Source organism: Aulonocara sp. 'chitande type north' Nkhata Bay, linkage group LG12 (genome assembly GCF_057382095.1).
Source record: "Aulonocara sp. 'chitande type north' Nkhata Bay isolate Kocher_YH1m ecotype deep benthic linkage group LG12, A_spYH_male_GT1.1, whole genome shotgun sequence".
NCBI classification, from domain to species: Eukaryota; Metazoa; Chordata; class Actinopteri; order Cichliformes; family Cichlidae; genus Aulonocara; species Aulonocara sp. 'chitande type north' Nkhata Bay.
The window spans coordinates 29,005,196-29,031,754 of record NC_141355.1 but is presented as its reverse complement, the minus strand read 5'-3'; the positions used below and the strand labels follow the sequence as shown (position 1 = coordinate 29,031,754).

General features: G+C 40.9%; 3 protein-coding genes across 4 annotated transcripts; 1 reads left to right on the top strand and 2 right to left on the bottom strand.

Annotated features, from left to right (window-relative positions):
- Nucleotides 1-3,018: 3,018 nt before the first annotated feature.
- pcna (proliferating cell nuclear antigen) lies at nucleotides 3,019-6,160 on the bottom strand. The gene is made up of 6 exons (XM_086314892.1): nucleotides 5,767-6,160; nucleotides 4,791-4,888; nucleotides 4,634-4,701; nucleotides 4,351-4,545; nucleotides 3,670-3,793; nucleotides 3,019-3,572 (listed from the first exon to the last, which is right to left on the bottom strand). Exons 1-6 carry the CDS (start codon nucleotides 5,985-5,987, stop codon nucleotides 3,496-3,498), a joined length of 783 nt encoding a protein of 260 aa, XP_086171018.1. The 5' UTR covers nucleotides 5,988-6,160; the 3' UTR covers nucleotides 3,019-3,495.
- Nucleotides 6,161-8,169: 2,009 nt separating this feature from the next.
- On the bottom strand, nucleotides 8,170-16,169 carry LOC147317662 (putative aminopeptidase W07G4.4). Its single transcript, XM_086314888.1, has 16 exons — nucleotides 15,897-16,169; nucleotides 15,059-15,100; nucleotides 14,882-14,972; nucleotides 14,027-14,175; nucleotides 13,815-13,923; nucleotides 13,399-13,526; nucleotides 13,232-13,331; nucleotides 12,957-13,032; nucleotides 12,783-12,868; nucleotides 12,022-12,126; nucleotides 11,708-11,783; nucleotides 11,513-11,631; nucleotides 11,344-11,427; nucleotides 9,919-9,976; nucleotides 8,758-8,939; nucleotides 8,170-8,667 (listed from the first exon to the last, which is right to left on the bottom strand). The coding sequence occupies exons 1-16, from the start codon at nucleotides 15,905-15,907 to the stop codon at nucleotides 8,533-8,535; spliced, it is 1,551 nt and encodes a 516-aa protein (XP_086171014.1). The 5' UTR covers nucleotides 15,908-16,169; the 3' UTR covers nucleotides 8,170-8,532.
- Nucleotides 16,170-16,263: 94 nt separating this feature from the next.
- On the top strand, nucleotides 16,264-25,386 carry fahd2a (fumarylacetoacetate hydrolase domain containing 2A). 2 transcript variants are annotated; one of them, XM_086314890.1, is made up of 8 exons: nucleotides 16,264-16,472; nucleotides 17,798-18,063; nucleotides 18,305-18,521; nucleotides 19,546-19,605; nucleotides 19,696-19,858; nucleotides 22,182-22,290; nucleotides 22,791-22,878; nucleotides 24,958-25,386. In XM_086314890.1, the coding sequence occupies exons 2-8, from the start codon at nucleotides 17,798-17,800 to the stop codon at nucleotides 25,018-25,020; spliced, it is 966 nt and encodes a 321-aa protein (XP_086171016.1). In that variant the 5' UTR covers nucleotides 16,264-16,472; the 3' UTR covers nucleotides 25,021-25,386. The 2 variants fall into 2 exon arrangements, with proteins under 2 accessions (XP_086171016.1, XP_086171015.1); XM_086314889.1 differs by having other exon boundaries at nucleotides 16,458-16,535.
- Nucleotides 25,387-26,559: the final 1,173 nt, after the last annotated feature.

Below are 26,559 nucleotides of genomic sequence, written 5' to 3'. Positions count from 1 at the left end.
AGCCTGAAGATGAGAAAACTCCTCTAAATGGGGAAATGTTCTCAAAGGAAAAAGTCTGGGAAATATTTACTTTGTTGCTGTGTGGTAACAATGAGAAGACTGATACTAGGTAAAAAGCATACCACCAAGTTTGGACACGCACACACAGCCAGACTAGGTCCTGAAAGAGCAAAATCCTTCATCCCTAAAGCTAACCAATTAACCCGTGGTATACTGTTTAATCCTTACATAAACAAACAATTTGCCACTGAGCATTAACTAACCCTCTCAGTCTCCTGGCAACTGCTAGGCGGGAGATATGCTTCAGTTTTCTGTATGGATTAAAGATACATGGTGCACTGTTCATTTTGCATAGAGCACACATGAAGGTTCATGCTGTTTTTAAACTGTCCAAGATGTTAGGCTAAACTAAGGCCAGGACAACCTATCTGCAGACAAGAAAACAAAGCAGGTGGTTATAGGCCAGGAGCAGCCATCTACAGCTAGCCCCAAGCCCCAGCATTGTATGAAGTTATGCTAGCCCTCCTGTTAAGGACATGTTTTTACCCTTTAAATTAAACGAGGTACATATCATGTGGTATTGCAGGTAGATACCTACCTACTTGCGATGGCCTTAATTGTATCCAGTCTGTATGCAAAGCTCAGTGTAGCCTTAAACTTGTTGGCTTAAACTAAAGCCTGAAATTGGCTGTTAAACTGTGGGATGCTCCCCAGCCGAGCCACTAGGGGGCCTTGGAGACTGACTGGAAAATAAAGGGATCATGTCTGAAGGAGACCCATTGCAGAAGCCTGGGTTCAAATCTGCTAATCTTGAAATTATTTTATTGCACCAGAAAAGGTTTAAGAACGATTACCAAGTTAAGACAAGTGTCTAGTCTGTAAGCTAGCCTAAGCTAACTACAGCCTTTTTTTTTACCCAGTCTGAATTTCTACAAACCTTAAACCTTCACTTTGCTGTCGCTATGCTAAATCATCTATTTTTACAAGGACTAAGCTAATTAACATTAACAATTAAAGTTTTTTCATGAGGCTTTATTTCAATTAACTTTCCTAACAAAAACATGACCTACGACTGGTCTTTGGTAGGCCTGTGGTGCTCTTTCAAAGATTTTGTTTGGAGCTCATAATGTTGCATTCGTAGGGATGATGATGAAATTAACATAAAATATACAAAAATAAAAAAATTTGGGATTTATAATAAAGTTGGGGGAAAAAAAAGCTAAGTTTACATGTTTTCAGGTGTCTCCATTGCATAAAAGCTGCATGTATAGAAGCACCAGTGAAACCTGGAAGCCATGTTTCTACCACCTTCTTTGCTGTTGTTGAAATCTCCCATATATTAAATTTCAGGCCTCTTTGAGTCTCTCAATTATAACATGTCTGGGTAGACTAATCAAAAAGACTTCTGTCTTTTTGTAAGCCTCTGCTGCTCAAATGTTAGTTTCCAACAAAAACATTAAAAACAAGTAAATCAAGACTAAAACAATTATTGTACAATTCTGGGTTAAAACAATGTTTCTGTTCTGCCTTTTGTTCCCTGTTTTTATAAAATTGCTTTGTGAAATTGAAGTAAAAAAAATCTGCTACCTTAATTTTTCCAATCTCTTAGCTTGATATTTACTAACACTACCAGCTAGTTTGTAGTTATGTCATGTGGCAGACTGCTTTGTGTAATGAAACACAGGCCGTGCCAGATGCGTCTGCCAGTCAGATTAAAGCTTTATGAGGATTAAACGGACTCTACAGTGCCTACTGCCCTCCAACACAGATAACACAATCAGCTGCAGCCACACACTCTTGTTTCTCAGATGCATTTCTTGCTGCATGTTAAGTGATTTCTCTGAATATGCACAAGTTTGTTCAGTTTGGTCATCGACCTGCAGGGGCACAGAGCTGAAGCTCCAGAGGACCCTGACTCAAACAGCTTATCTATGATGTTTGCGATTCTGGGAAAATCCATTAAAATCCCCTTTGTCTGGTTGAATAACTGAAATCCAGTGAGTTCACAGTTACACAGTTGGAAACAGATTATGAAAAAGGATGCTGGGCAGCTGTTAGATTTAAGTGCAAAATAAACTGAAATACTTTTTGAAAACTGCAAAATTGTGTTTTGGACCATGAAGATCTTTTGTGCACAGTCTTTACTGTAAAAGAAAATTCCCGAATGAGGAAGAAAATCATCAGGATTGCAATAAAAAAAACAAAACTATTTTAGTCAGTTTTTAACTTTGCAGGTCATTTGTTTCACCCGAAAAATAAAATCAGAAGTAGCAGAAGAGCATCACCTAGTGGCCATTTCTGATTACTGCGTCATGTTGACTCAATGAAGATTGAATCAATACGATTTGGGGAGGTTTTTAGGAAAAATAACAAGAGTTTGCTGATCAAGTTTTATAACCTTAAATGCAAACTTGGGTCTTTTCTTTTACAACTGATAAAAACTGTGCAGTGACAGAACTGATTTACATTTCTTAGCTTGTGAATGTGAGAGAAAACCCCCCCCCCAAAAAACAGGACATTATTTACTTTTTTCTTAATGATTCTGATGATGAACAGGCCAGATGGATCGCTTTCATTCTTATTAACTCTTAGCAAAACCCTGTTTTTAAATAGAGAACATGACCTGTTTCTCAAAAAAACAAACAAAAAAACAAAACTATTTATAACAAGTCAACAGACAGGAATGACAATACTTAGAGGATTTGTTTATTTGTTTCCAAATCACAAAAACTTTGATTTTTTTTAGATTTGATTCCTTTCTTGAGCCGTAATTTCACGCCGCTGTGGTTTGCAGATGGTGCAAAAAAGAAACATTTCATTTTACAGCTAGTGTCAGTGTTAGATCCTACATTTGATTACACCTAAACTCAATGTGCTCAACATAAAAGATAAAAACTTTTTTAAAAAGCTGTGTAGGTCTGTACCTTGGTGCAAATGAGCATAACAGCTTAGAGATCTGCAAGGAGTGTGATAAATACAGAAAGAATATTCACACATGTCCAGAAAAACGAGACAAAATTATTTTTAAACAACCTCAATTATTTATTTGGGAATGAATCCATGAATACAAAAACATTGCGTTTGACTGACAGTGCTGAACCACAGGAAGTATTTACAAATGTGTTATCTACAAAAGAAAAAAAGGGAGGAAAAACGAAAAGGAAATATGACATTTTAAATCTGCTTTCCCAAAAACGGGCAAAAAATAGAGAGCGACTCTAATTTAGATTGAGCAAGTGCTGACATTTACACTGGGGATGTCTGGACCAGAGCCGGGTGCTCTGAGGCTTCACTGCATCACGCAGATGGCACCATTCATACAGCTGACAGCTGGCTGCTTATAAAAGGCCGACCTTCCACCGCGGACAGCAGATCAGAAACCTCGGGGCAGAGTGATCGACCGCCATGAGATCACTTCAGTGCTTCAATCACTCGGGACAAGTCGCAGTCGTCTCGCTTTTCTCTATTCTCCCTTTTTGGTCTGTTAGAAACACCTTAAGAAGCCTCCTCATCAATCTTCGGTGCCAGGTAGTATTTGATGTGCCCCATGTCAGCAATCTTGTACTCCACCACTGTAGGGAGAAAAACAAAACAAACAGTCAAGTCTAGGCCACGACACACCAAACGAAGAATCCTGCAGTCATTTGAGGGAAGAGCAGATGCACGTACCCAGGGGGATATCAGCGGACATGCTGAGAGTGACGGTCTTGGAGAGTGGTGTGGCCTTGGTGAAGAAGTTCAGGTAGTTGAGGGCAAAGATCAGCTGGACGGGTTCATTCATCTCAATCGTAACCTAAACACAGGAAGGGAAGAGCCAAGAACTTAACAGGTGCTGCCACACTCACTCAGATCACCAGCTCATAGAGTAAATAAGAAGCTCTAAAGTAAAGGCCTTAATTGCTGTCTCAGCATTAAGATGGCAACAAATATTTAAGAATACTTGATTTATTTAAATTAAAAAAAAAAAAAAGTTGGTCTTAAATCTGCTGGTAACTAATTGATGCCTTTAAATAAACAGTCATGAATTCATGACACTGAAACATCTGCAGAGCTTTCAACCTCCACCTGTACTCTGTACAAACAGCAAAAGTCACTTCTTGGTAGAAACTTAAACTGATCCAGTCATAGGTCAGTATTTCTCTCTTTTTATTTTATTGCGTTTTTACTGTTGAACAGCTTGTGAGTGCATTACTGCCACCTTCTGGCAGTAATAGCACATTACACCAGGAGCCAGTTAAAACGGAGCACAAAATGCATATTTAAACCATCACATTTTAATTATTTCACATGTAAATTTTATGCAATTGTCTTGCCCATGTCTGCCAAAACATGCTGAGCTCTCATACTCACAGCCTCGTCCTCTTTGTCCACATTGCTGGTCTGGGACAGCTTGATGTTTCCTGTGCCCAGCTCGCCTGAGGCGGAGAACTTGACTCCATCCTTGGCGCAGGAGATCATGACGGCGTCGCCGATCTGTGAAAGGTCACGGCAGATGCGAGCGAACTCCCCGGAGGGCATCTTCACCACACAGCTGTACTCCTGCTCCTGGAGGGACCGACAGACATGGAAAGGTTAGCAACCGTGTGAGGAAAACCCTGCCGTATACAAATTGAGGATGTAACAGCTGACTTACCGGAATACCAAGCTGCTCCACATCCAGGTCCATCAGTTTCATCTCATAATCTGACACCTTCTCCTGGTCTGCAAGATTGAAGAGAAGCGGTAAATACACCACCGTGACACCACCAGTCAGACTGATGTTACTGAATAAACATAGAATTCAAACTTACTGAGAGTCTCAAAGACGAGGGCGAGCGTGTCTGCATTGTCTTCTGCTCTGAGGGTGATGATGTCCTCATTTCCGGCACACTTCAAGATTTTTGACATACTGGATAAGAGAGGTAAAAAAAATAAATCCGTAAACTTTAGTCTCGCTGCATTATAAAATACAACAAAACTAAATAAATAACTAATATAACCACGTCATTCACACAATAAATCAAATCCTTTCCGCAAAATATAATTGAAAATTTCAACAAGTAGTCAGTAGTTAAATAAAAATATCATTCAGTCTGTTCTCTTTTTAAAAGAAGGACCTGCAGCGACAACAGGCTAAACAATAAAACAGTTTAAAATAAATATTACTAACAGTCTAATTTGCCGATTAAAAAGCGTTGTAAACAACTAAACAGGCAGTGACGTAGGAACGGAAGTGGTATTTCCCGGGTTCAACAACAATTCCCGCCAACTATCCCGGCGCACAGTTTGGCGCTAAAACGCTGTCACCGCGCAATCACAAAGCAGCGGAACTCTCTCAAACTGCTCCAATCGTAATTTAAACTTTAAAATGTTTTTGCCCCCTTAACAACATCTAATATACAAAGCGCGCCATTTCAGAGCGGTCACTAAAGAGTTAACTAAGTTCAGGAGGCAGACATGCCCGGGCAACTCCGCCAAGATGGCCTTGTTCTTTGTCAGCATCAGAAGCTGCATTAAGATGTAATAAAGTGCGCTTAAAAGGGGCTAAAAGCGATCGTGAGACTCAAAAATAGTGACCGCGTCACAAACCAAGCAGCCATTTTTTTTCGTGTTATTAGACTCGATAAACTTTGACAACTCAACCTGTCAACCTGGGGACATTAGTCAGCAGAAACTCCTCTTAGCTAAGCCCCATCAAGAACCAGCAACGGGCTGGCATCAAACGGTGTTAAGACAGTATTTTCTACCTATAAGCTCTATTTTTTATGTTTGGTATATGTGCTCCACCTGCTCAGGTTGACTCCCATGGCGAGGTTCCTATCGCAGCGGTACGAGTCGAAGCCATCGTGCCGCAGAGTGAGCTGCACCAGTGAGACGTGAGAGGAGTCCATGCTCTGCAGGGAGATGCCGGACGAGCTGACGTCCCAGCAGGCTTCTGTGATCAGATCCTTCAGAGCCTCCAGCACCTTCTTCAGGATGGAGCCCTGGACCAGGCGAGCCTCGAACATGGTTGCTGTGGAGTTTTATGTCTGCGCAGATGAAAAGATGAGAAAGGCTTCTCTGAGAGCTCAGGTTTTGTGTTGCTGGCGAGCACAGACACGGCACGTGATTACCACTTTCACGGTACAGAGGAGTTTAAGCTGGAAGCGCGCGCTAACAGCCAGTTTTAATGATTCGGGGGCGCGATTGCGTCATTTCCGTTTCCTTGTCGACGCCACAACCGCTTAAAAGAGTGGGCGATTATTTCAGCCATGTTGGAGAGGACAATTTTGTAACCTGGACAAATTATACAGAATTATACAACACTGTACAGCAGGGGTGTCAAACATAGGGCACGGGGGCCAGAATCGACCTAGCAAAAACTCAAATCTGGCCCACTGGACAATTTTAGAAAATGTGGGCATCACGTTTTGGAATTTTTTTCAGACGTTTTACAGGCTTTTAGTACCGATAAAGACCTTTCCCATAGCCATTCATACAACACCAAAGTAATTAAGAAATACATGAATAAATACCATAAAAGTTCTTGTTCCCTCCGGGTACTCCGGCTTCCTCCCACCGTCCAAAGACATGCAGCTTGTGGGGTTAATTGGATAATCCAAATTGCCACTAGGTGTGAATGGTTGTCTGTCCCGGTTGTTCAGTGATGACGCGACGAATCCTACTTCCGGGTCTAAAGTAGTAATATGGCTTTTGTGTTGTTAACATGTTTAATGTTATGTATTTTCTTCTGTTTGATCTCAAAAAGCTCCTAAAACAGTCAGTGATCCCTGTTGACCTCCCTCAGCTTTTATTACCACTAATCATTTATTTAAGCTCAGTTTTTAAAACCTTAGGATGTAACTACAGCTCAGCCCATGCAGCAGTATATGAATGACTAACCTCGTATTGTGGATGGATTATCTCAGTTGTTCTCCCGGCTGAAGTTTGGTCCTTTTACAGCATCCTGCCATGCGATTACATTTGTTTCTGACCACCGAGAACACTCACGTTAACTTTTATCGAGTGGAAAAAAAGTTAGCTTGTTTATATTATGCTAACATAGCTGTGTCGCTAGCGGTCACATAGCACATCATTATATACCAGCTAGCCCAACTTCAGTAACCCTACAAACATCACTGCTGTTTAGTTTTCTGTCTTCATTTATGCTGGAAGTGATAACAGAGCTGTACGTTTTAATTTGTTTCCAAAACCCCGCAGTCAGGACATGCTATATTGTATTTAGATAGAAGCTAGCGAGCTAACTCCCTGCTAACTTCTAACTCCGTTAAATGTCATAAATTCCGTTTTCATGGATGCCTGGATGCTAAACTCAATTGTTACACCTGGTAGAGCAGAACGCTGATCATTTTATTAAAGATGAAAGACTTTAGACAGTTTTTCAACTCTCAGTAATGCCACAGTGATCATTTGATATATGGACCTGCAGCAGAGTTTAGACCCAGATACGGCTAGTGACGTCAGACTGAACAACCGACAGACTGGCGACCTGTCCAGGGTGTACCCCGCCTCTCGCCCTATGACAGCTGGGATAGGCTCCAGCGCCCCTGAAAAGGATAAGCGGAAGTGAATGGATGGATGGAAGTTCTTGTTCATCTAAAGAAAAAAAACAACTTTGTTTTATACATACAGGACAATCTGGGCAATGAGCAGTACATTTATTTCTTAAAATGTAAGTCCAAAGTGTAGCAGCTGCAATTTATTTTACTACAAAACAAAACTGAGACACACTGTTGTGATTTAACTTCTTTTTCTTATATTATGGTATCAGTCAGATTCAATCTGTAGTTAGACTTCTTTTCAGTGACAAAGTATTGAATTTAAATCAAAGTGGGAGCTAATCTTCACATCCAAAGTACTTGTTCTATATAAACAACAAAATGTATTTGTCATATAAAATGACCACTGTAATATGACTGTTTTGCATGCTAAATGTGTAAATTAACTGTAGCTATCACCTAACTATTCAAAATTTTACAAAGCTTAATAGTTAGCTAAATGTATCTAGTCTTTTTAAAAATAGGTTTACTACAAGTGCAACAATTTTGAACATCAGTTAGGATTTTCCAGTTTAAAAAAAAATAAAAATAAAAATCCATCACTTCCTTTTTTATTTTAAACTTGGTCCAAAGGCAATAAAAATGGGGCTTCCTCCTTGTAAGAAAACAAGTTACGTTGAGAGAACACAAAGACCTCAAAAACCTTTTTATTGATGAAGTACTTGGTTTGACAAGCACATGGTGTCACAAATTACACAAATCACATCTAAAGTCTGGTGCATACATACAGGCACACATAGAAAAGGATGTTACGTTTGCACGGCCATTTAACCCCTGAGAATGTACTGATTCAGGCCACTTGACAGGCTGGTTTGACACTTGATTCGGATATGAAGCAGCAAACAGTCTTACAGAAAAGCAGTCTGAGGTATTAATTCATGTCAAACAGGACAGATTATTTTTAATTTTTTAAGTGCTGTAGCAGGTGTTTCTTTTGTAATTGGATGGGAAGAAATTTGTGCAGGGTTTAAGTGCAGAGACTAAATTTCTCTGTTTAGAGATCAGAGAGTATGTAGTTGGTTGCCATGGTGACGATTGGGGCTCCTGTTGGTACACCTGGGAAAGGACCGCTGGACCCGGCGATGTCAATGTGGGAGTACGGCAGAGGGGCTTCAGAATCCACGCCGTGCTGTGGTGGGCACGCACAAGGTAACACAGGTCATTCCACATGAATGCACACATTTCACATGAATAGCAGATGAATAAAATCAGCAAGCACCTTGTCAAGTCCTGAAGCCATGATGAGAAAAGCTGCAGGTGTCTGATGTCCTCGAGGTGTAGCAGAGGACGGCAGGTTGTTGCACTGCAGGATGTCCTCGTACTCAGACTGGCCCTTGTGGAACTCATAGTCCTCGCGCCTGATAGTAGACACCTCAAACAAATCGCCCAGCACCTCTCCGGCTGCAAGGGAGAAGGCCATGTATTAGTGTAAATCAAAGGCAGCGTTCTGCCAACTGAAGGCAACATTGTGCTAGTATAGGAGAAGGTAGGGTCATTTCACAGAATGAAAGTCACAGCAGACATTATCAGTGGTATCTTGCAGCTGCCCCTCAGCTAACATCAGTGGTTCCAGCTATGAGATCAGCAGGTTTATAGTGGTGTGGGCTGAATGCATGAAACAGGAACAAGATAGGACCCTGCACTGGTGGAAAGAGGTTTATGAAGCAATGTGCTTTTACTTCTTTTCAAGTATTTGCAATTCTTACAATAGCAGCATCTGCTGGGAAAACGGTAGTACTGCAATTTTATGAAAGCCTAAACTACAAAAACGTGCTAGGCCAACAGGAGTGGTCTCACTGACAATATCATTATAATTTGCTCCAATAATAGTTACACCGGAAAAAAAAAAGTTAAAAGCTGTTGAAAACAGATTCTAAAGAGGTCACATGATTCAATTTATATATAAATAAGCTTTGAAAGGCTGCCCTGTTTTAGACAGTCTGTGTAAAGATCTGGGAAGATTTTTCTAATTAATTAGACCCTAAATCAGGTCCCATAAATCTGTAGTCTGCACTAAAGTTATGTCTTAACTGAGTTCGATGCAAACATAATTCATTTTTTAAAACATATTGAAATCCAATTAACCAAAGTATCTGAGTAAATATGCAGCAATCAAGGAGTCCATTCATTGAATAATGGTTTTAGCTGTAATTGAAATGAGCAGAACAGAGTAATTCAAAGCATCATCTGTACAGTTAAAATAACTAAAGGACTGGTTATTCGGCGTTTCCTCTGTCAGTGAAGTTGTCTTGGCTGTTTTGGTTTGTACACCTGGCAAAACAGGTGAACTAACTCAACTGTTAACAAAATGATTCAGCTCCAGCTGAAAGAGCTGGAGAAGCCTTAGGTAAGTAGATCTATAATTGTAAATATTTCTCACCTTTCTGCCACTGAGCAGCGTTCCCGCTGCGATGGGCTGGTCCGTTATCCATGATGATCTAAATCAAAAAGTTCCAAACTTAACTTAGTACAACAATGATGATTAAAACACTGCTCTTATTTTTTTTTCCTATCATAAAGGAGGGGTCACAGATTCTTTGTTTCATTTAGCTCAGAATTCAGACTGTTACTGTTTATGTACCACAACAACAAATTTAGGTCAGATTTCTAAATGCCAACTTGATTACAAAGAGATTATGAGTAAAATCCATGCTTTTCTCAATACGCATCACCTGACTAGTTTAGAAGATCTTAAAAACAAATTGGGAAACTGATTTGGGAGAATCTACCTCAGACCCAACTGGGCAAACTGTAGTCCAGTTTAAACTTGTACATAGTGGTCATTGGTCTGCTGATCATCGTGTGACTGATGCGGAGGATCCTGACCACTGTTGTATGTTTTGGCTTGTTTTCTAAAATGTGGACAAACAGCACATCCATCTCCATTGATTTCACCGTTTGGGGTGGCCCCATTAGATATCTCTCTAAGTGAACGTGACTGCCTTCTTATCTCTGTTGGCTAGAAGGCTCACTCTCTCTCCATGGAAGGATTTGTTGTCAAGTGCTTCCTCACAGAGGGTTGTTTTCCTCTCTTATTACTGTAGGTCTTTACCTCGTAATATAAAGCATCTTGAGGCGACTGCTTTTGTGATTTGGCACTGTATAAATAAATCTGAATTGAATTAAATTAGATCAGATACAACACATTTTATGTTACCTGGCAACCATTTATATAATTTGTATAGTATAAGCATGGAAGCTGTCATTACTAACACAGAGCAGTATTGGTGTACTGAATGCATGTGACAGAATGACAACATGACAACATATTTTTATACACGATTGAGTAAATATGTTAATGTCTGACTATATTCATATCCTTGATCTGGTTTTCTAGGGGTAGGGTGGGTTGGGTTTGAGGAATGTGTTCAGACTGTTTTTTGTTTTGTATTGATAAAAAAAAAAATTAGTTACAATAGTGCATGCTCATTTTAAACATTGCCAAAGTAGTTAGTGTATGCATAAGAAACCCTGTAAGCCAAAAGCTCCATCTTCAGATTACTCTAAACAATCTGTTTTATTATTTATTTATTTTTTAACTTTAGGCTACAAGTCAGTGAGAGCAGATGTCCTCCGTATGTTCAGCTCAGGCACGCTGTTCTGGCCGTGAGCACAGAAGTCCCATTAGCCTGCTGTTCAAACCTTCCGTTTGCAAGGAGCACTCAATCAAAAGAAATTTGTTTTAAAGAGAGAGCAGCTATAACTGCTTGAGGCTTTACATAAATGGTTCATTTCAACTGTTAAACATGCTCTTGAATAAAAACACAGCTCTTGAAGATATTGTCTGAGTTTCAGCAGTACTCACAGAGTAGTTGGGTCCCATGGCTCTGATGGCGTGACCAGTCAGAGTGGCGATAGTAAACAGCTGCGGAGAAACTTCATTTACTGCCTGTGTGGAGAGCAGAGGTAAGGTCACGCTGGGAAGGAATGCAACTGAAAACTAACAGCTAAAGATGTCTCCCGAGCTTTCCGACCTTCTCCTTCATCTCGCAGAGCAGGTCGACCATCACCATACGACCCTCGGCATCAGTGTTTCCCACTCTCACCCTACGACCCGCACGGGAAACCACCAGCTCATCCGCCACGTAGCAATCTGAGTAAAATCAAAAAATGTCAGCTGACGAGACTCCACAGAAATATTGTGGAAAAACAAATGGAAGCCCACTGACCTGCACCCACGCTGTTCCTCACCATGGCCATCACGCCAACAACCTTCAGGTGCTGTGGCTTCAGCTGGGCTACGATCTGAAGTGCAAGAGGAGTTTCAAAAGTTTCACTCCCCCATTTAAAATGTATCAAATCTCAGTATGTATAGCGGCCCTCTGAAGACTGCAGGGAGGCGAAATATTCACCTCTGTGCATCTAATAAGGTTTTTATTAACGGTGACTCAGCAGCGTGCAGAGCTGATTTATAGCCGAGTCACAAGTGATGAATATTTATTCCAAGTATTTATTGTTCAGGTGCAAAGAGGCGATTATTCACCTGGAAGAAGCCAGCGACAGCAGCAGCTCCACACTTGTCCCTGTGCATCCCGGCCATGACGCCACCAGCCTTGATGTCTGCTCCACCGGTGTCGTAGGTGATACCCTGGAAACGCCACATCAGAGGCACATTTGCTGACTAAGTACAAACGAATACCCGCCACTTCTTTCTGATTTCCTACCTGACACCTTCCTGCATGCCATTCTTCCTGTTAACTCCCATAATAATCAAACACTGTTACGAATCAATAATATATGCATCTGCGCCTCTATGGTGTTTACCAGATTGGATATGTAATGTAGTAAACAATCTACACCATACATACAGTTCTAGCCCATCTGTCAACACAACCTGGCAACTCACAGCCAATTTAAGCAGTTAAGTGTTCAGCAAATCTGTGTAACACTGAAGAAACTAGCTCTCTGTTTTAGCTGGTGCTAAACTCTGAACATGCCGTAAGAGAGACATTTTAATCTGGATAAATACACTTTTGATCATAAGCTTATATCTGCTCATTGTGGGCATGAAGTTAGTCAATGCCATGGGCTCTGAGGTTAAATGGTGTAACATTCATATTTTATATGACTATATGATATTTGAGGGGGTTTTCATTTTGGGTTTAATATCATCTTGTAGGGTCTCAACTTCATAATATGAAGTACATTGGGCTGACTATTGTAATGATCTGGTGTTATATGAATAATATTTAAATAAAGCGATTTAATTGGTTCAAGGGCAGACACGTAAGAGTGTAGTCTCACCTTTCCCACCAACATGAGCGTCTTTTCGATCGGCCCCTCTCCGCAGTACTGCAGTTTGACGACTCGGGCCTGGTGACGGGGTACACCTGTAAAAGAAGAAAACATTAAATCAGTTTGATAGCTTTAAAAAAAAAAAACCCATCTTAACAGCTTTGTGGGTCAGTGGCATCTTACTGTTGGCACAGCGGTTGACCGCAGCCAGGCACGGATACTCTTTCTCCAGAGTCTTCAGGTCGCTCACCACTTCAACCTGACGGTGAACAAACGCAGAGGTTTGAGGTGAGAAAACGTGGATTAAACTGTGACAGAAGAACCAAAGATAAATTAAAAAAAAAAAAAAAAAAAAAAAAAAAAAAAAGTTGTAGACCGAAAATCAACAAAAATTCCAAATTCTGAATTTTTCTTAAAAAACAAAAGCAGAATATAGATGTAATAATACTCGTTCTTACCTTCACAGGGCTGTCTTTAAAGAGTTCCTGGACGTAATCAGCCACACGAGGAGCAGCCATACGTTCAGGGTCTGATCCACCGATGTCACGGTACGCCAGTCTGAGGGGGCCAAATGTGGTCAGCTTAGGAAACGTGTGCAGACAATGAGTTCAAGTATCTGACTCACCTCCCATTCTCCAGAGCATTAGCCAGCTCCACCAGCTTTGTTCCCCGAGCCTCTTCCGCTGCCCACAGTCCCAGAACACACACCTTGTGGTCATTTTTTTTCACGTTGCTCTCTCTCACTTCAAGAGGCTTTTGGGCACAAAGAGGGTGAATGAGTGTCCTTTTTGCACACAGATACGTTTTCTTGTTTTTAATTCATGGCTCCATACAGGGAAACTATCTGAATACAATTTCTAAACTTGGCCACAGCATCATTATGATTGCGGACAGCGTCTCTAGAGTGACTGTGTGTAGTGTCTGCAGCTGCTTGTGTCCACCTCACACACCTTTCGATTTCCATACATGGATGATAGCACTTATACACTAAACCTGTCATTACTGGCAAACGGTAAACCATCAATCAAGATATTTTCTCACCATGTAGAGTGCATGAAGGGCTCCGAGCGCAGCCACCAAGGTGTTGTTCTTGTAGTCTGCGTGTGGAGGGCACACCAGCAGGGGGCGCTGCATGCCAGCTTTTAAGGCACTGAAAGGGCAAACAGACACCACATGAGGTAAGAAACATGGAAGTAAACCAGCAATTCAAGTCAAAGAAGGAGAAGAAAAAAAGTCAGCTGCCTTCAACTGACCGCTGGATCCCGTTGACTGCTGCATCACTGAAGCGCCTGATGTCATCGTAGTCGCGGTTTACGGGGCCGGTGGAGGCAAACACCAAGCGGTTACCAGGAAGGCCAGGGACCTTGATGACCACCACCTCCTCCCCCAGACCGCTGTCCACCTAGAATCACCACAAAGCACAATGCATCAGTAGAGGGCAGTAGTAGTACCATGACTGCAGGACGTCACTGTCACACTGAGGTTTAGAGGGCAGGCAATTTCAGGTCCTTCAATGCAGCTGCTCACATCCATCACACTTCCTTAACTTCTTACTGTCACAGTAACATAACAGACTGTGTGATGCTTTTTCACACTAATGTAGCAGGAATGACAACAAGATATAATGACGAATATCTGCTAAAACTGTGCTGATTTAATAAAGTGATTGTTTAAATCTAATATAATGTAGCTTAAATTGAGATTATTGTTTGGTTTGTGGATCTTGTGATTACCAATCACTTGGTTCAATTTAAGATGATTTAATTTCATTTGGCCCTTTATTTGCTTTGGTGACGCCCTTATAGAAAGTTTCAGACAAGGTTTAAATGTGAAAGTGTTTTTCCATCAGATTTGGAATGCCCTGCCCGATGAGATCAGCCAGCCATGACTTGCTTTCTTTTTCATTAAGTTTGTAACAATTCTCCAAGGACATAAAACATGAAAATACACTGACACGTACCTTTTTTCTCCTTATTTTAACTTCTCCTCAAGTTTATTTTAATGTGGTCTTATTTGTTTAACCCTATTGTTTTAATCCAGCTTCTATGCCCATCTTTTGCACAACTGCAAGCAAATATATAGTCGAAAGAAGAGAGTCGGACTCTTACAGCACTGTAGTCCTGCAGTGGGGCTTTCAGGGACTCAAGTTCAGAGGGCAGGGATTCATGGCTCTGGGTCACTAAAACAATCCCATCAAAACTAGAAAGAAGAAACAAACGGTCTTTTAAGAAAATCAAAAGAATAAAAACTGACAGTCAAAGAGGAAGTGGGGCCCTGATACTTACTTCTGGTTCCTGAGGTCGCTCGTCCATTGGATGGGCTGGACGCTGGAGAGAGAAACTGCAATGTCAGCAGAGCCTAACACGATATCTCAGAAGACAGAGTTGCACAATCAGTCTTTTATAATGCAGGCTACTGATAAAAAAAAGTGGGCCAAGGTTCTGTGTTGTCTACAGCTGCTAAGGAGTGTCACACAATACATTTCCTGTGGCGGTAAACACGTTTAGACTTTGGTTGTCCATGCAACTTGAAGCCAGAAATCTTGTTGCTTGAGCTAAAATGACTGTCTCCAGACCAAATAACCTGCGCTTTACAGGGAATAAAATGCTCACGAGACTGACTCATTTCACATGAGTCAGATACTTCTGGCATCATATGACGCTTAGAAGAAGTAACCGAAAGTGAAAACTAGATATGAATAAATATCTGCAAGCAGGATGGTAGGTTCGGATTTATCCACATTTTAACTAAATAAATAACACGTAAAACAATAAATTCAATATCACGCAGCTGTGTGCAAAGCCAGTTAAACACGTGCTTAATAAAACAAGTAATCACACTCACAGCAATATCATTACTACTACTTACTACTACTTAAAACTACGCGTTTATGTGAGACACGTGGATTAATATGGCCTCCTTTTTGCTATATTACCACTCTGACTTATTGCATTAAGTTTATATTACAGTAAAATATATCTTATTTTCACAGCCTGCTATTTGTGGGTTAAAATACAAAAACATGTTGAAATTGGATCCGATTCTGCGCATGCGGCAGAAAGCTGCACGTCAGAAAACCGTTAAATTAGCCGTTTTGAATTTTAAATAAAACGTAAATACTACCTGGTGCACATTTTCTGTCGTCTTGCTCTGCTACCTTCAGGATGAAAAGCCTAAATGATCCTTCCTACACCGGTTAGGAATTGGTCACATGATCCACTCACGCTGCCTTCAGGGACTTCCGTAGCTGCAAGATAAAGACAAGCTTAGCCGTAAAGTGCTTTTTGGGTCGGCTAATAAAGGCAGCTTTGACACTAAACGGCTGGTTTCAGTGTGTGGTTAAGCAGCAAAATTATGTGCTGTAAATTTATTTCGTGTTTTGTTGTAGAAAATGTCTAAATTTAAGTTAGCCAGGCCGCCAAATTTCCTACTGTACTTCAAGACACAATAAGGACACAGCAGGGATTTGTAGTTTCTACTTCCGATTCATTAAAAAGCCAAAAGCTCAATTTAGATGATTACATCACACATATATATTAATTACAACTAGCAATGATATAAATGATAATCGTGGCTGCACTCCGTCGCTGGCTGAGTGATTTATCTCGCTTTGGACGAGACTGAGCTGACGGACTACAAACGCTAACCGGAAGTAGCTAAAAGTAGTGTTTTCTGTGCAGAGCTGCAAAAACTGCGGAGGTGAGTATTGACTGAAGGCAGTGCAAAGGTCGAAGTGGAAGCAGTAGGTGTCACGGTTGTTCTGTAAGTGTTTTAGTATAAAATAAGAGTTAAAAATGATAAAAAAAAAAATTTCCGAGATAAGCAAATCATCCCAGGCTGCAGGTACCGTTTCTAGGGACAGAAGCTGCACAGAGAAGCTGCTTTTTCCACCGTGGTTACAACTTGCAGCTCTATTACAATGCGACAGCGGGAGATAATTACGTGTTATTATTTTGTGCAGATTAGCGAACTTAATTTGCACTTGCTCCATTATGGCAGCCGGTTCTCAGAAAAGTTAGGGTTCACGCAAGTTTTAAGAGTTTAAGGAGTTTAGACTGAGGCATTAAAAGTCAGAATCTGGAGAATATTAGAAAAGTAGTGCATGACAGAATCGTTGCACTGCATTATAAACGGAAACTGATGATATACTAGGATTTCCCACACAGCTAGCGCTATAGTTTACATAGAATGGTCAGAAATAGAGGGGGAAACAATCCAGTCATATTAGGCAGGTCTCTGGGGGAAAATGCCTTATTTTCTTTAAATCAAATATCCAGTCATTGTTCAGCTGTGGCTCAGGTGGTCTACTGTCGGTGGATTTCGATATCTCAGACTAAAGCTTAGTGTCAGTCTTAATTGGAGTGTAAATGTGTGTGTGAATGTTAGATAGAAGTCACTTACATTTAAAAGAGTGTGTGTGTGTGTGTGAGTGAGAATGAGACATGCTGACTGACTGCTCAAGAAAAGTAGAAAATGGTAGTGGTCACCAGTGCTACACTACAGCCTCCTAGTAGCTGCACCTTTAATATAAATGTTAAAATCCTAGGTGATTTTCAGAAAACGACCACATTCTTAAGTTTTCATATTCACAAACTTGGGTGTCCATGACGCCCGGCCTTGTGCAGCATGAACAAGTCCATTTACCATTTATTAACCAAGGTGTATACTGAAGAACTTCTGTGCACAGCACACCTGAAGCAGCAGCAGCAGCAGCAGCATATCACACCAGGTGCCGCTCCTGTCAGCTAACAACAGGAAAATGAAGCTATAGTCCTCCATCTTATTTCTCTAATCCAATTCAAGGCTACAGTTGGGTCGGAGCCTATCCCAGTGAGAGTCACACTACACCATGGACAGGTCACCAATCTACCAGAGGGCTAACATATAGAGAAAAACGATTATTCATGTTTATTCACACAAAATCAGTTAAACTACCATCCATGTCTTTGGACTGTGCATTTGTTGAAGGATCAGGTATGACCTCTACTATCTGTTTCCACTTCCTCTTCTTCTCACACGAACAGATGAGACTTCCTCTTCGCTCCTTTTGCATCTTCAGGAGTGTAATCGCTCAGGGGCAAGCTGTGGACGTGCAGAGGCGAGGACTCAGCGGTGCAGCGATGCGTCTGGTGCAGTTTCGACGTCGTGGTGAAGAAGCAAGCATCAGGGTGGGAGTGGAGCAAGGTGAGGGGCACAGTGTGGTGGATCTGAAGGCATTTGACCCCTTGATGCCGTCAACAATGCGAGAGCTTCTGGAGCTGGGAGACAAGGGCCTGGAGTGTGCACAGAGGTATCAACAACTCTCTTCCATTAAGCCATTAATTAATACAGCCATACTATTGCCTTATGCTCCTTCTACTCAAATGACTCAATCATCAGCTTATTTGATTACACTCATCTCAAATCATCATCATTTTAGTATTTTCAGTTAACACAATCTTCTTTCTCACATACGTCAACAAGCTTGGTCATCTGTTCAACTTCTGTTTTCCACATCATCTAAAACAAGTCTTCCTCATCATCATCCTCAGAGCTTTGGCGTCCGGTAAGTGTGTAGTAGACCGAGCAGACATCCAGCTGCTGTCTCCAGTGACAGGTCCAGAGAAGGTGGTATGTGTGGGTATGAACTACCGCGACCACTGCCTGGAACAAAATGCTCCAATCCCCAAAGAACCAATCATCTTCAACAAGTTTCCCAGCGCCATCACAGGGCCGTACGATGACATCATATTGCCCTCTGAGAGCCAGGTGAGGGCAAGACTGACAGAGGCCTTAATAGGAAGAACAATGCTAACTCAAAAGAAGTCAAAGTTATATCTAGAAAAAGACAAAAAATAAATAAAATTCTTGTAAGATGATTGTTGAAGATCTCTGAGCAAAAACCACCACAAGAGCTATCACCTCTAGCTTTTATCAGCCTTGACTTCAAACAAGCCTGAAATCTCCGCTCTTATTATCCAGAATTACTCCCAAAGGAGTAACACATCTAATGTAGCCTTACAGACGACACAGACCCACGTTATCTGCGTTAAAGGCAGTGTGGTGTGCAGATAATAAAGGTCATCTCTGTCATATTTTTCAAATGGGTTGTGTTGTTCCTTAGTTCAAACACCAGAACTAATGAAGAGACTGCATTGAGCTGATAATGTATGTTATCAAAGAGTCAGTGCACCCTGAGCTGTGTCTGTTTAGCCCAAGTCTGCACAGCTCACACACTTTGACCACTGCAGACAGACTGAAGTCAACTGCACGCGACCTTTTCTGCTGATCAGCAGCCTACATACTGATCTCAGAGTATGCGAATTGGATAGGATTGTGTAGAAGTGCATCTCTCTAGCTTTGAACTTCAAATCCCTTGAAAGTTGTCACATTAACATTTACTTTTAATGGAAAAATACTTTTACATGAGTGGTTAAAGGTGGAGTAGGTCACTGTTTAAAGTAGGAATCTGGTCTGGACAAGCCAGACTAGAGTGAAGAAAATACCAAAGTATTATAGAAAAGATTTGGGGGACTCCTTACGTTAGCCATTAAAAGTAGGCCCTGTGACATATTTCACATTTAGTGCCTGATTAAAATTTAACCAATCAAATTAATTCTTTTGTTTTCTTTGATAGATGTGAGCAGGACAATAATTTAACAGCACAACACTTGCATAAAAAAAAACAAACAAGCTGTTTTTAGTATACTTTAATTTATTAATGCTAAAAAATACACATGTGATGCTTCTTGACGCCGTTTTTACATCATCTTGGCCTTTTGTGCGATTGAAGGAGGTGGACTGGGAGGTGGAGTTGGCCTTTGTGATAGGACGAAGAGGAAAACACATCAAGGTCAGCATCACAGCATCAATGAAGGCCGCGGTGCTTTCACGCTTGGCGAAGCAGCTGTTCTGACTTGATTTCCACTCCTCTTTCTATTAGGAGGAAGACGCTCTCTCCTACGTGGCCGGGTTCACCGTGGCCAATGACGTCAGCGCTCGTGACTGGCAGATGAAGCGTAACGGGAAGCAGTGGCTTCTAGGAAAGACATTTGACAGCTTCTGTCCTCTCGGCTCAGCCTTAGTAACCACTGACACCGTGACAGGTGAGAGAACGAGCATCCGCAGCAGGAAGCGTGAGGCTGAAAGGGGGAATTAAAGACAATCTGGTGACTCATGCAATTATCTGTGATTCCGTACGCCAGCAGCTTCACCGAGTTAACAAGCTGCAATTCAGTGAGGAAATGTTGTTTTTGTAGCTGATGGGAGCAGCATGAAAGCCCCAACCAGATGATAATGGTAACCATTAGGATTTCTAAAGGCTAAAAACATTCTTGTCAAATGTGGGCCATCATGTTTACGATTCACCACGGTTTAATTTCTGCTACCAACGGTTTAATAACAAAACAAAGAAATTCTTACTTCTATATGCAGACTAGAATATTCCTGCATCACATCATAATATCCATTTTCAAAGATGAGATGTTCACATAAAAATGTCCCGCGATGATTTTTGTGCTTAACAGGCGATCATCGCTGATATTTGCTTTTGGGTTACGGCCATTATTTGAGCTGACAAGTAAAAAACTCGCGTAAGATACTATAAATGGTTATTGTTACATGCAGTTGTGAAACATTGGGTACACATTCAGTAGCTTGTAAAAAAACATCTTTAACTGCAATAAATCTTCATCATTATGTTCTGTATGATTTATTTTATTTTATTTTTTTTAATGAGCGCTACATTGTTGCTTCAGTTCATTCGTTCTGGCCGATCGTGGCTCAAGAGTTGGCAGTTCATCTTGTAATCGGAAGGTTGCCGGTTTGAGCCCCGGCTTGGACAGTCTCGGTCGTTGTGTCCTTGGGCAAGACACTTCACCCGTTGCCTACTGGTGGTGGTCAGAGGGCCCGGTGGCGCCAGTGTTCAGCAGCCTCGCCTCTGTCAGTGCGCCCCAGGGTGGCTGTGGCTACAATGTAGCTTACCATCACCAGTGTGTGAATGGGTGGATGACTGAATGTGTAAAGCGCTTTGGGGTCCTTGAGGACTAGTAAAGCGCTATACAAATACAGGCCATTTACCATTCAGGCTTTCATTTGTGAATGTTACAAACGGCTCGTGGATGAAGACTAAATTTATTGAACTCAACAGTAAAGATGTAAATCCACATCAGTGCTGTAAAGCAGTCCGTATATGTCAGATGTTGTATGTGTGAATCACAGCTAAGCTGTAATATTGAAGTTTTTACAGATTTTTCACATTTGGTGTGACCAAAATTCACCAAAGTTAAATCAGCTCGAGCTCTCATTGGCGCTACATTCACAGATAATTTCTTGAGAACTGTGGATGCTAGACTGCTAACAAACAGACAAACAATCAGAACTGATGACATTCTCACTTTTTTCGGGGGAGAACAAAATAACCAAACGTTGTGATGTGGTGTGGAGATGGTGCAGGAGCAGAGCAGGGTAGCAGCGTGCCCACGTCTACGGAAGGTGACATTTAAATAGCCTCCGGATGGACCACAAGCCCAGATCATCACCCCTCCATCACCGTAGTTTAGAGTCTAAACTACGGTGATCAGCACCCTGTAAACTTTACAGGGTGCTGATTTTACCAAACATGGTGCTGTGCATTACAGCCGGATGTCTCCACTTTTGTCTCATCTGGACATTGTTTCAGAAGTTTTTGTTTATTGTTCAGATGCAACTTTGCAAAACTAAGCCGTGCTGACATGTCCTCTTCAGAGAGACGAGGCTTTTCTTTTATACAACACACTTGAAAAATGATTCAACACCGTCGCTGTCAAAGACCACGTCAGTCTAAGTTTAGTTAGAATGAAAATCGCTCTTTAAAGGTAGAGTGTGCTTGTCTGCCTGTTTGAAAATGATAATTACATAATTTTTATTATTAGTAATTACCCTCCACAAGTGTCGTTGTCCTCTTACTTTGGTTATTTGCGTGCAGGTAAAACAGAGGCAGCTGAGCAATTAAAACCCTCTATGGATGGGTGACAATTTAAAGGAAAAGCCTAGATGCTTGACCCCCCTGCAGGGAGAGGAGGTGGCTGTGTTATGCTGTCGGGGGCATTTTGAATGTATGAGTTTAGTCTGTGTAAACATCACTGCACAGAAGAAAGTTCTGAGTGATCACATGTATCCTATAGTGCACTGTTGAAAAGACAGTGCCCCCGTCTACAGGTCAGAAATGATATTTAAATGCTAAAACATAAAAACTGTTGTTATCCACGATGCAGATGTACTCTTGAAAAAATAATAGTGTGTTCATGACGGGTGGTCTAATAAATTTGTTTAGACTACTTTCCACCAGCTTCTTTAAAATAATAAAATTATTTCCCTACAAATTTGTCTCCTATCTTTAGGCCTAAAGTCACAAGTAGGAAACTACTTCATGTGTCATTTCTCCTTCAGATCCTCATAACTTGAGCATCCGCTGCCTGGTTAATGGAGACACGGTCCAGGACAGCAACACGGATCAGATCATCTTCAAGACAGCAGCGCTTGTCGCTTGGGTCTCAAAGTAAGTTCCATAAATGAGAAGTTCAGATACTGTGTGTTTATGTACTCATATACATAACAAAGTACTCTTTTCTGCTTGAGTAACTCAAGCTGAGAGTTCAGATTCCAGGAAGTTAAGAAATGAAGCCACAAAAAGTTGCCGACTCTGAGCTAAAATTACACGCTTCATTTAAGACTTATCCACCCCAACCGGCACCGACCAGCTGGAGCGTTCTCTGATCTGATTTGAGATTTTAAGACTACAACGCCTCTCCCACTCTCGCTCAACTTACTGGTGATAATGCCTGTGTTATTCTCTTAATAATGGCAGCCCACAGCACCTTTCACAGGATCTGTGCAGACAGCGGAATAATCTGTGGGAGATATTGTTTCGCATGCTCCGGCTTAATCTAAATTAATACTGAAATTATACTGCGCGACGACGAGAAAGAAAATCCTAATTTGCTGAAGTGATGGTAATTCTTCTGATATTCCACTCTGTGCTTTTTCCCCTATTGATAGGTTTGTGACATTGATTCCAGGCGATGTGTTTCTGACAGGAACTCCTCCAGGCGTGGGTGCATTTAGAAAGCCGCCCATCTTTCTCAAGGTGATTTTATAGTCTGACAAAAGTGAATTCGCAGCATGTACAGCTGGTCTGGACATGTTTTGTTACCAATGTGGTTTATGCCTCTATCAAACATGGTAAAAGTATTGAATAATGAGGTTGGTGTTTGCACAGGTAATATCTATCAGACTGCTTTTTCCCTTCTATTCTTATCTCTGTATGGTATCAAAGAAGGCTCGTTAACCCTCAGAAGTCTTACCCAAGAAGTGGCAGCAATATTGAAACCAGAGATTGTAGAAAGTCGGTGACATTCAAGAACTTTTGAGCCCAGTTCATGAAATCATGAAATGATCACCAATAAGTACAGGATACAGATGATTGACAGGGTACTAAATTAGAGCACAGGTGTCAACTCCAGTCCTCGAGGGCCAGTGTCCTGAAACCTTTACATGCATCCCTGCTGCAACACCTGAATAAATTTAGTAGATCATTAGCAAGACTCTTGAACTTGATTGCATGCTGAAGCAGCAATTCAGCCATTTGATTCATGCTACAGCAGCTCTTGAGTGAATGAACATGGTGCAATAAAAGCACTTTTTGAAGTACATTTTTCCAAACACTTACATATATATAAATGTGCTTGAGTAAACACACCTGAATAAAATTTACTAATTTTATTCAGGTGTGTTGCAGCAGAGACAGAAAAGTTTTAGGACACTGGCTCTCGAGGACTGTAGTTCAACACTCCTGCATTAGAGGGTTAGGAAGGTCGCTCACAACCAACCATCAGCAACAAAGTAATATGCAGGGCTCAAGTAATCAGAAGTGATAACAAGACCTTATCTCTAGGTTTTGGAAACAAAAGTCGACGTCAGACCAAATGTGAAAATCTGTAAAGAAAATTGTGTTACCCACAATTTTTTATGAGTCGTCTTCAAACTTCACAACAATATACCAGGCCTTGGGGGTCATGAGTACCTAGGTTGAATAAGTATTTGACCATGAAAACATTTTTCAAGAAATCATAAATAATGAGTAACATATCACGTGAAAGGGCATAGAGGGAGCTGTATAACACACTTTATTTTTTCAATAACATCCTACGATGTCACAATGATAATATAACAGGCTGACATCATCATTTTGTAATAAAAATATAATAAAACATCAAAGTTGTAGTATAGCATTTGCCCTTTGGGGGCAGTTGTGCTCTCTGAGTGCTCTTGTTTTATTTGTTCCCTTATTGCTAAGATTTGGGAGAATAATTTAATAAAACACTACGGTATCAATTTCAAACTCCTACGCCGCCTCGTTCTCGAGTCATCGCATTCACAAACATGCGTGTCCACGACACCTGCTCATCCTGTGGGGCGATGGTAATACAGCATGAGCCGTACAGCTGAGGGGTGAAGAAAGAAAAAATGGCTCTTTCAGAGTACCTAAGTTGAGAATTTGGCTTCAGGTTAAATTTGAGGGTTGAAACTGATGATGATTTAAGATCTCAGAGGGTTAAATGTTGTCATCTCAGGCGCTTACAGTCACGTGGAAAAGAAAGTCTCCTGTGATGACTTTCTTTTCCACGTGTGAGCACAGAATCTCCACACATCTGTTCAAACCTTTGGTTTACAAAGGTCGGCCAATCAGAATAAAGCCTTAGGTCACACATAAGTAAATTGATTGTAGACGACAGTAGGTCACTAATGGCCAGGCTCTGGTTGCCTAGGTAACCATCTAATGAACATGCCACTCCCTCATATGAGAAGCAGTGGTTTTGGATGTGAGGCCAGCAAAGCTGAGCCAACTCAGGACCTGAGTTAGCATTGCTAACACTTATTTTTTCTGTTGTTGCTGCAAGTCGCTTAATTTCATTGACATTTTGTGGTTGTTATATTGCTGCAAGGCTCTTCCTGGAGAAAGAAGCTAAAACAGAAAACAAAAATTAAACTATGAATCAATGCAAAGCCACTTTAGTAAAGGCAAAGAATTTAAAAAACGTAGCTGAAAAGAGGCATAAAAGGACTATATTGTCCTTTCCCCCATTAATTACTAACAGATAATAAGGCAGTGATTTGAAATGTGTTTTTTTTAATTAAGTGTTAAAACATTTTTTTTTTCTTCCAGAAGGGGGACGTGGTGGAGTGCCAGATAGAACAATTAGGTTCTATAATCAACAAAGTGGTGTAAACCCTGGGAAGAGAATCCATGAATGAACATCAGCCGCTGAACTGCACCTTCTGATCACCCTCACAATGAATTACTATTCAAATAGTTTTTTTCCCCCTTTTACATAATGTGAAAAAACCATCAGGAGATATGTAAAACTCCCTGATGAATGTTTTATTCATGATACTTCAGTAATTGTGAGGAGAGAAAATGTGTTATTTTCTTTTACTACACAAAACAGAGTAATTATGTGACTCAACCTCAGAGTGATCACGAGCTGTAAAAAATACCCTCCGTCAGCAGCCGCCCACTCGTGCTGTGCAGAAGAAACCGTGAACCTACTGATTTTTCTTTTTATGTGAAAATAAAAAAGTATTTTGACACTGACGTAAAAAGTATTTCTAATTATGATTTAATATTCAGGATCAAAGACTTCAGTCAGAAGTGAAAGAACATCATCTTTCCCATAAAAGAAGGAAAACAGATTACTAGATGTGTGGAAATTAATGAAATTACAAAATGCTGCTTCCAACTGTGTGTTTTGTTTGTTTTTTGGTTTTTTTACTTCGATCTGTGTTTCGACTCATGTAGCAGCTTTTAAATATGTCTGACAGAGCTTCAAGGATGGAGTCAGTGTACTTGTTTACAATTTGCAGCAGTGTGACATGTTGACATCCTCAAACTGGCAGCTACGTTTCGACCACTGTATCCCTTATAATTTGTAAACTGCTCCAGTTTAAGATTAGTTAGCTTTTTGTTGAACATATATGGTGCAAAGTGGAGTGCTTTGCAGCTCAGTGTCTCGCTAACCTCAAAATACCCTACAAAAAAACCTCAGCCTCAGGCAATCTTCACAAGTCACAGAGGAGATTTTCATCTCATCCAAGGATGTTACGTGATTGGTTTGTCTGTTTGCCAAGAGGATTACTAAACAAGTTATGAAAAGCTCTGCATGAAAGTGTTTACTGAAGGCGGGGATTGGCCCAAGATAAACCTTTGGAGTTAATCTGGATCCACGAGTTTGTGGAAGGACCCTGAAATTTTGGAGACACTGTTTGAAGTTCTTGAGAAAACAAACTAACCCAGATCCATCTATTATTCTGGATCCACAGCCTCACTTCATGCGCAGTGCAGAGGGAATCTTCAGCACTCTTCTAGTTTTTTATTATGAAGACTAAAGGAACACCTCGAATATGAAATCAGACTTACATATTCACAGAAATTAATGGAAAAAATGCTAAATTAGTTCACCCCCACTGGCAACTGTATAATAATTATAATAACTCAGAAAAAAAGTATTTTGCATCGTCTGAATTGCGACTTCAAAATGCCACAGCCAATCAATCCCTATCCTGTTTTTTGTTTGTTTTTAAAGGTGTTCATGATTTTCTTTTTTCCACGTGAGAGCAGCTCACATGGAAAACAGTCCTCAAAACTCACATTTCTTATTATGCAAATCCTCTGTTTTAAGTCTCGGTAGCTGCTCTTAAACAGATACTCAAACGCAAACCTTCTAATTTAATTTCTGTTCCGAGTGGGCCACGGCTACAGGCCAGTTCC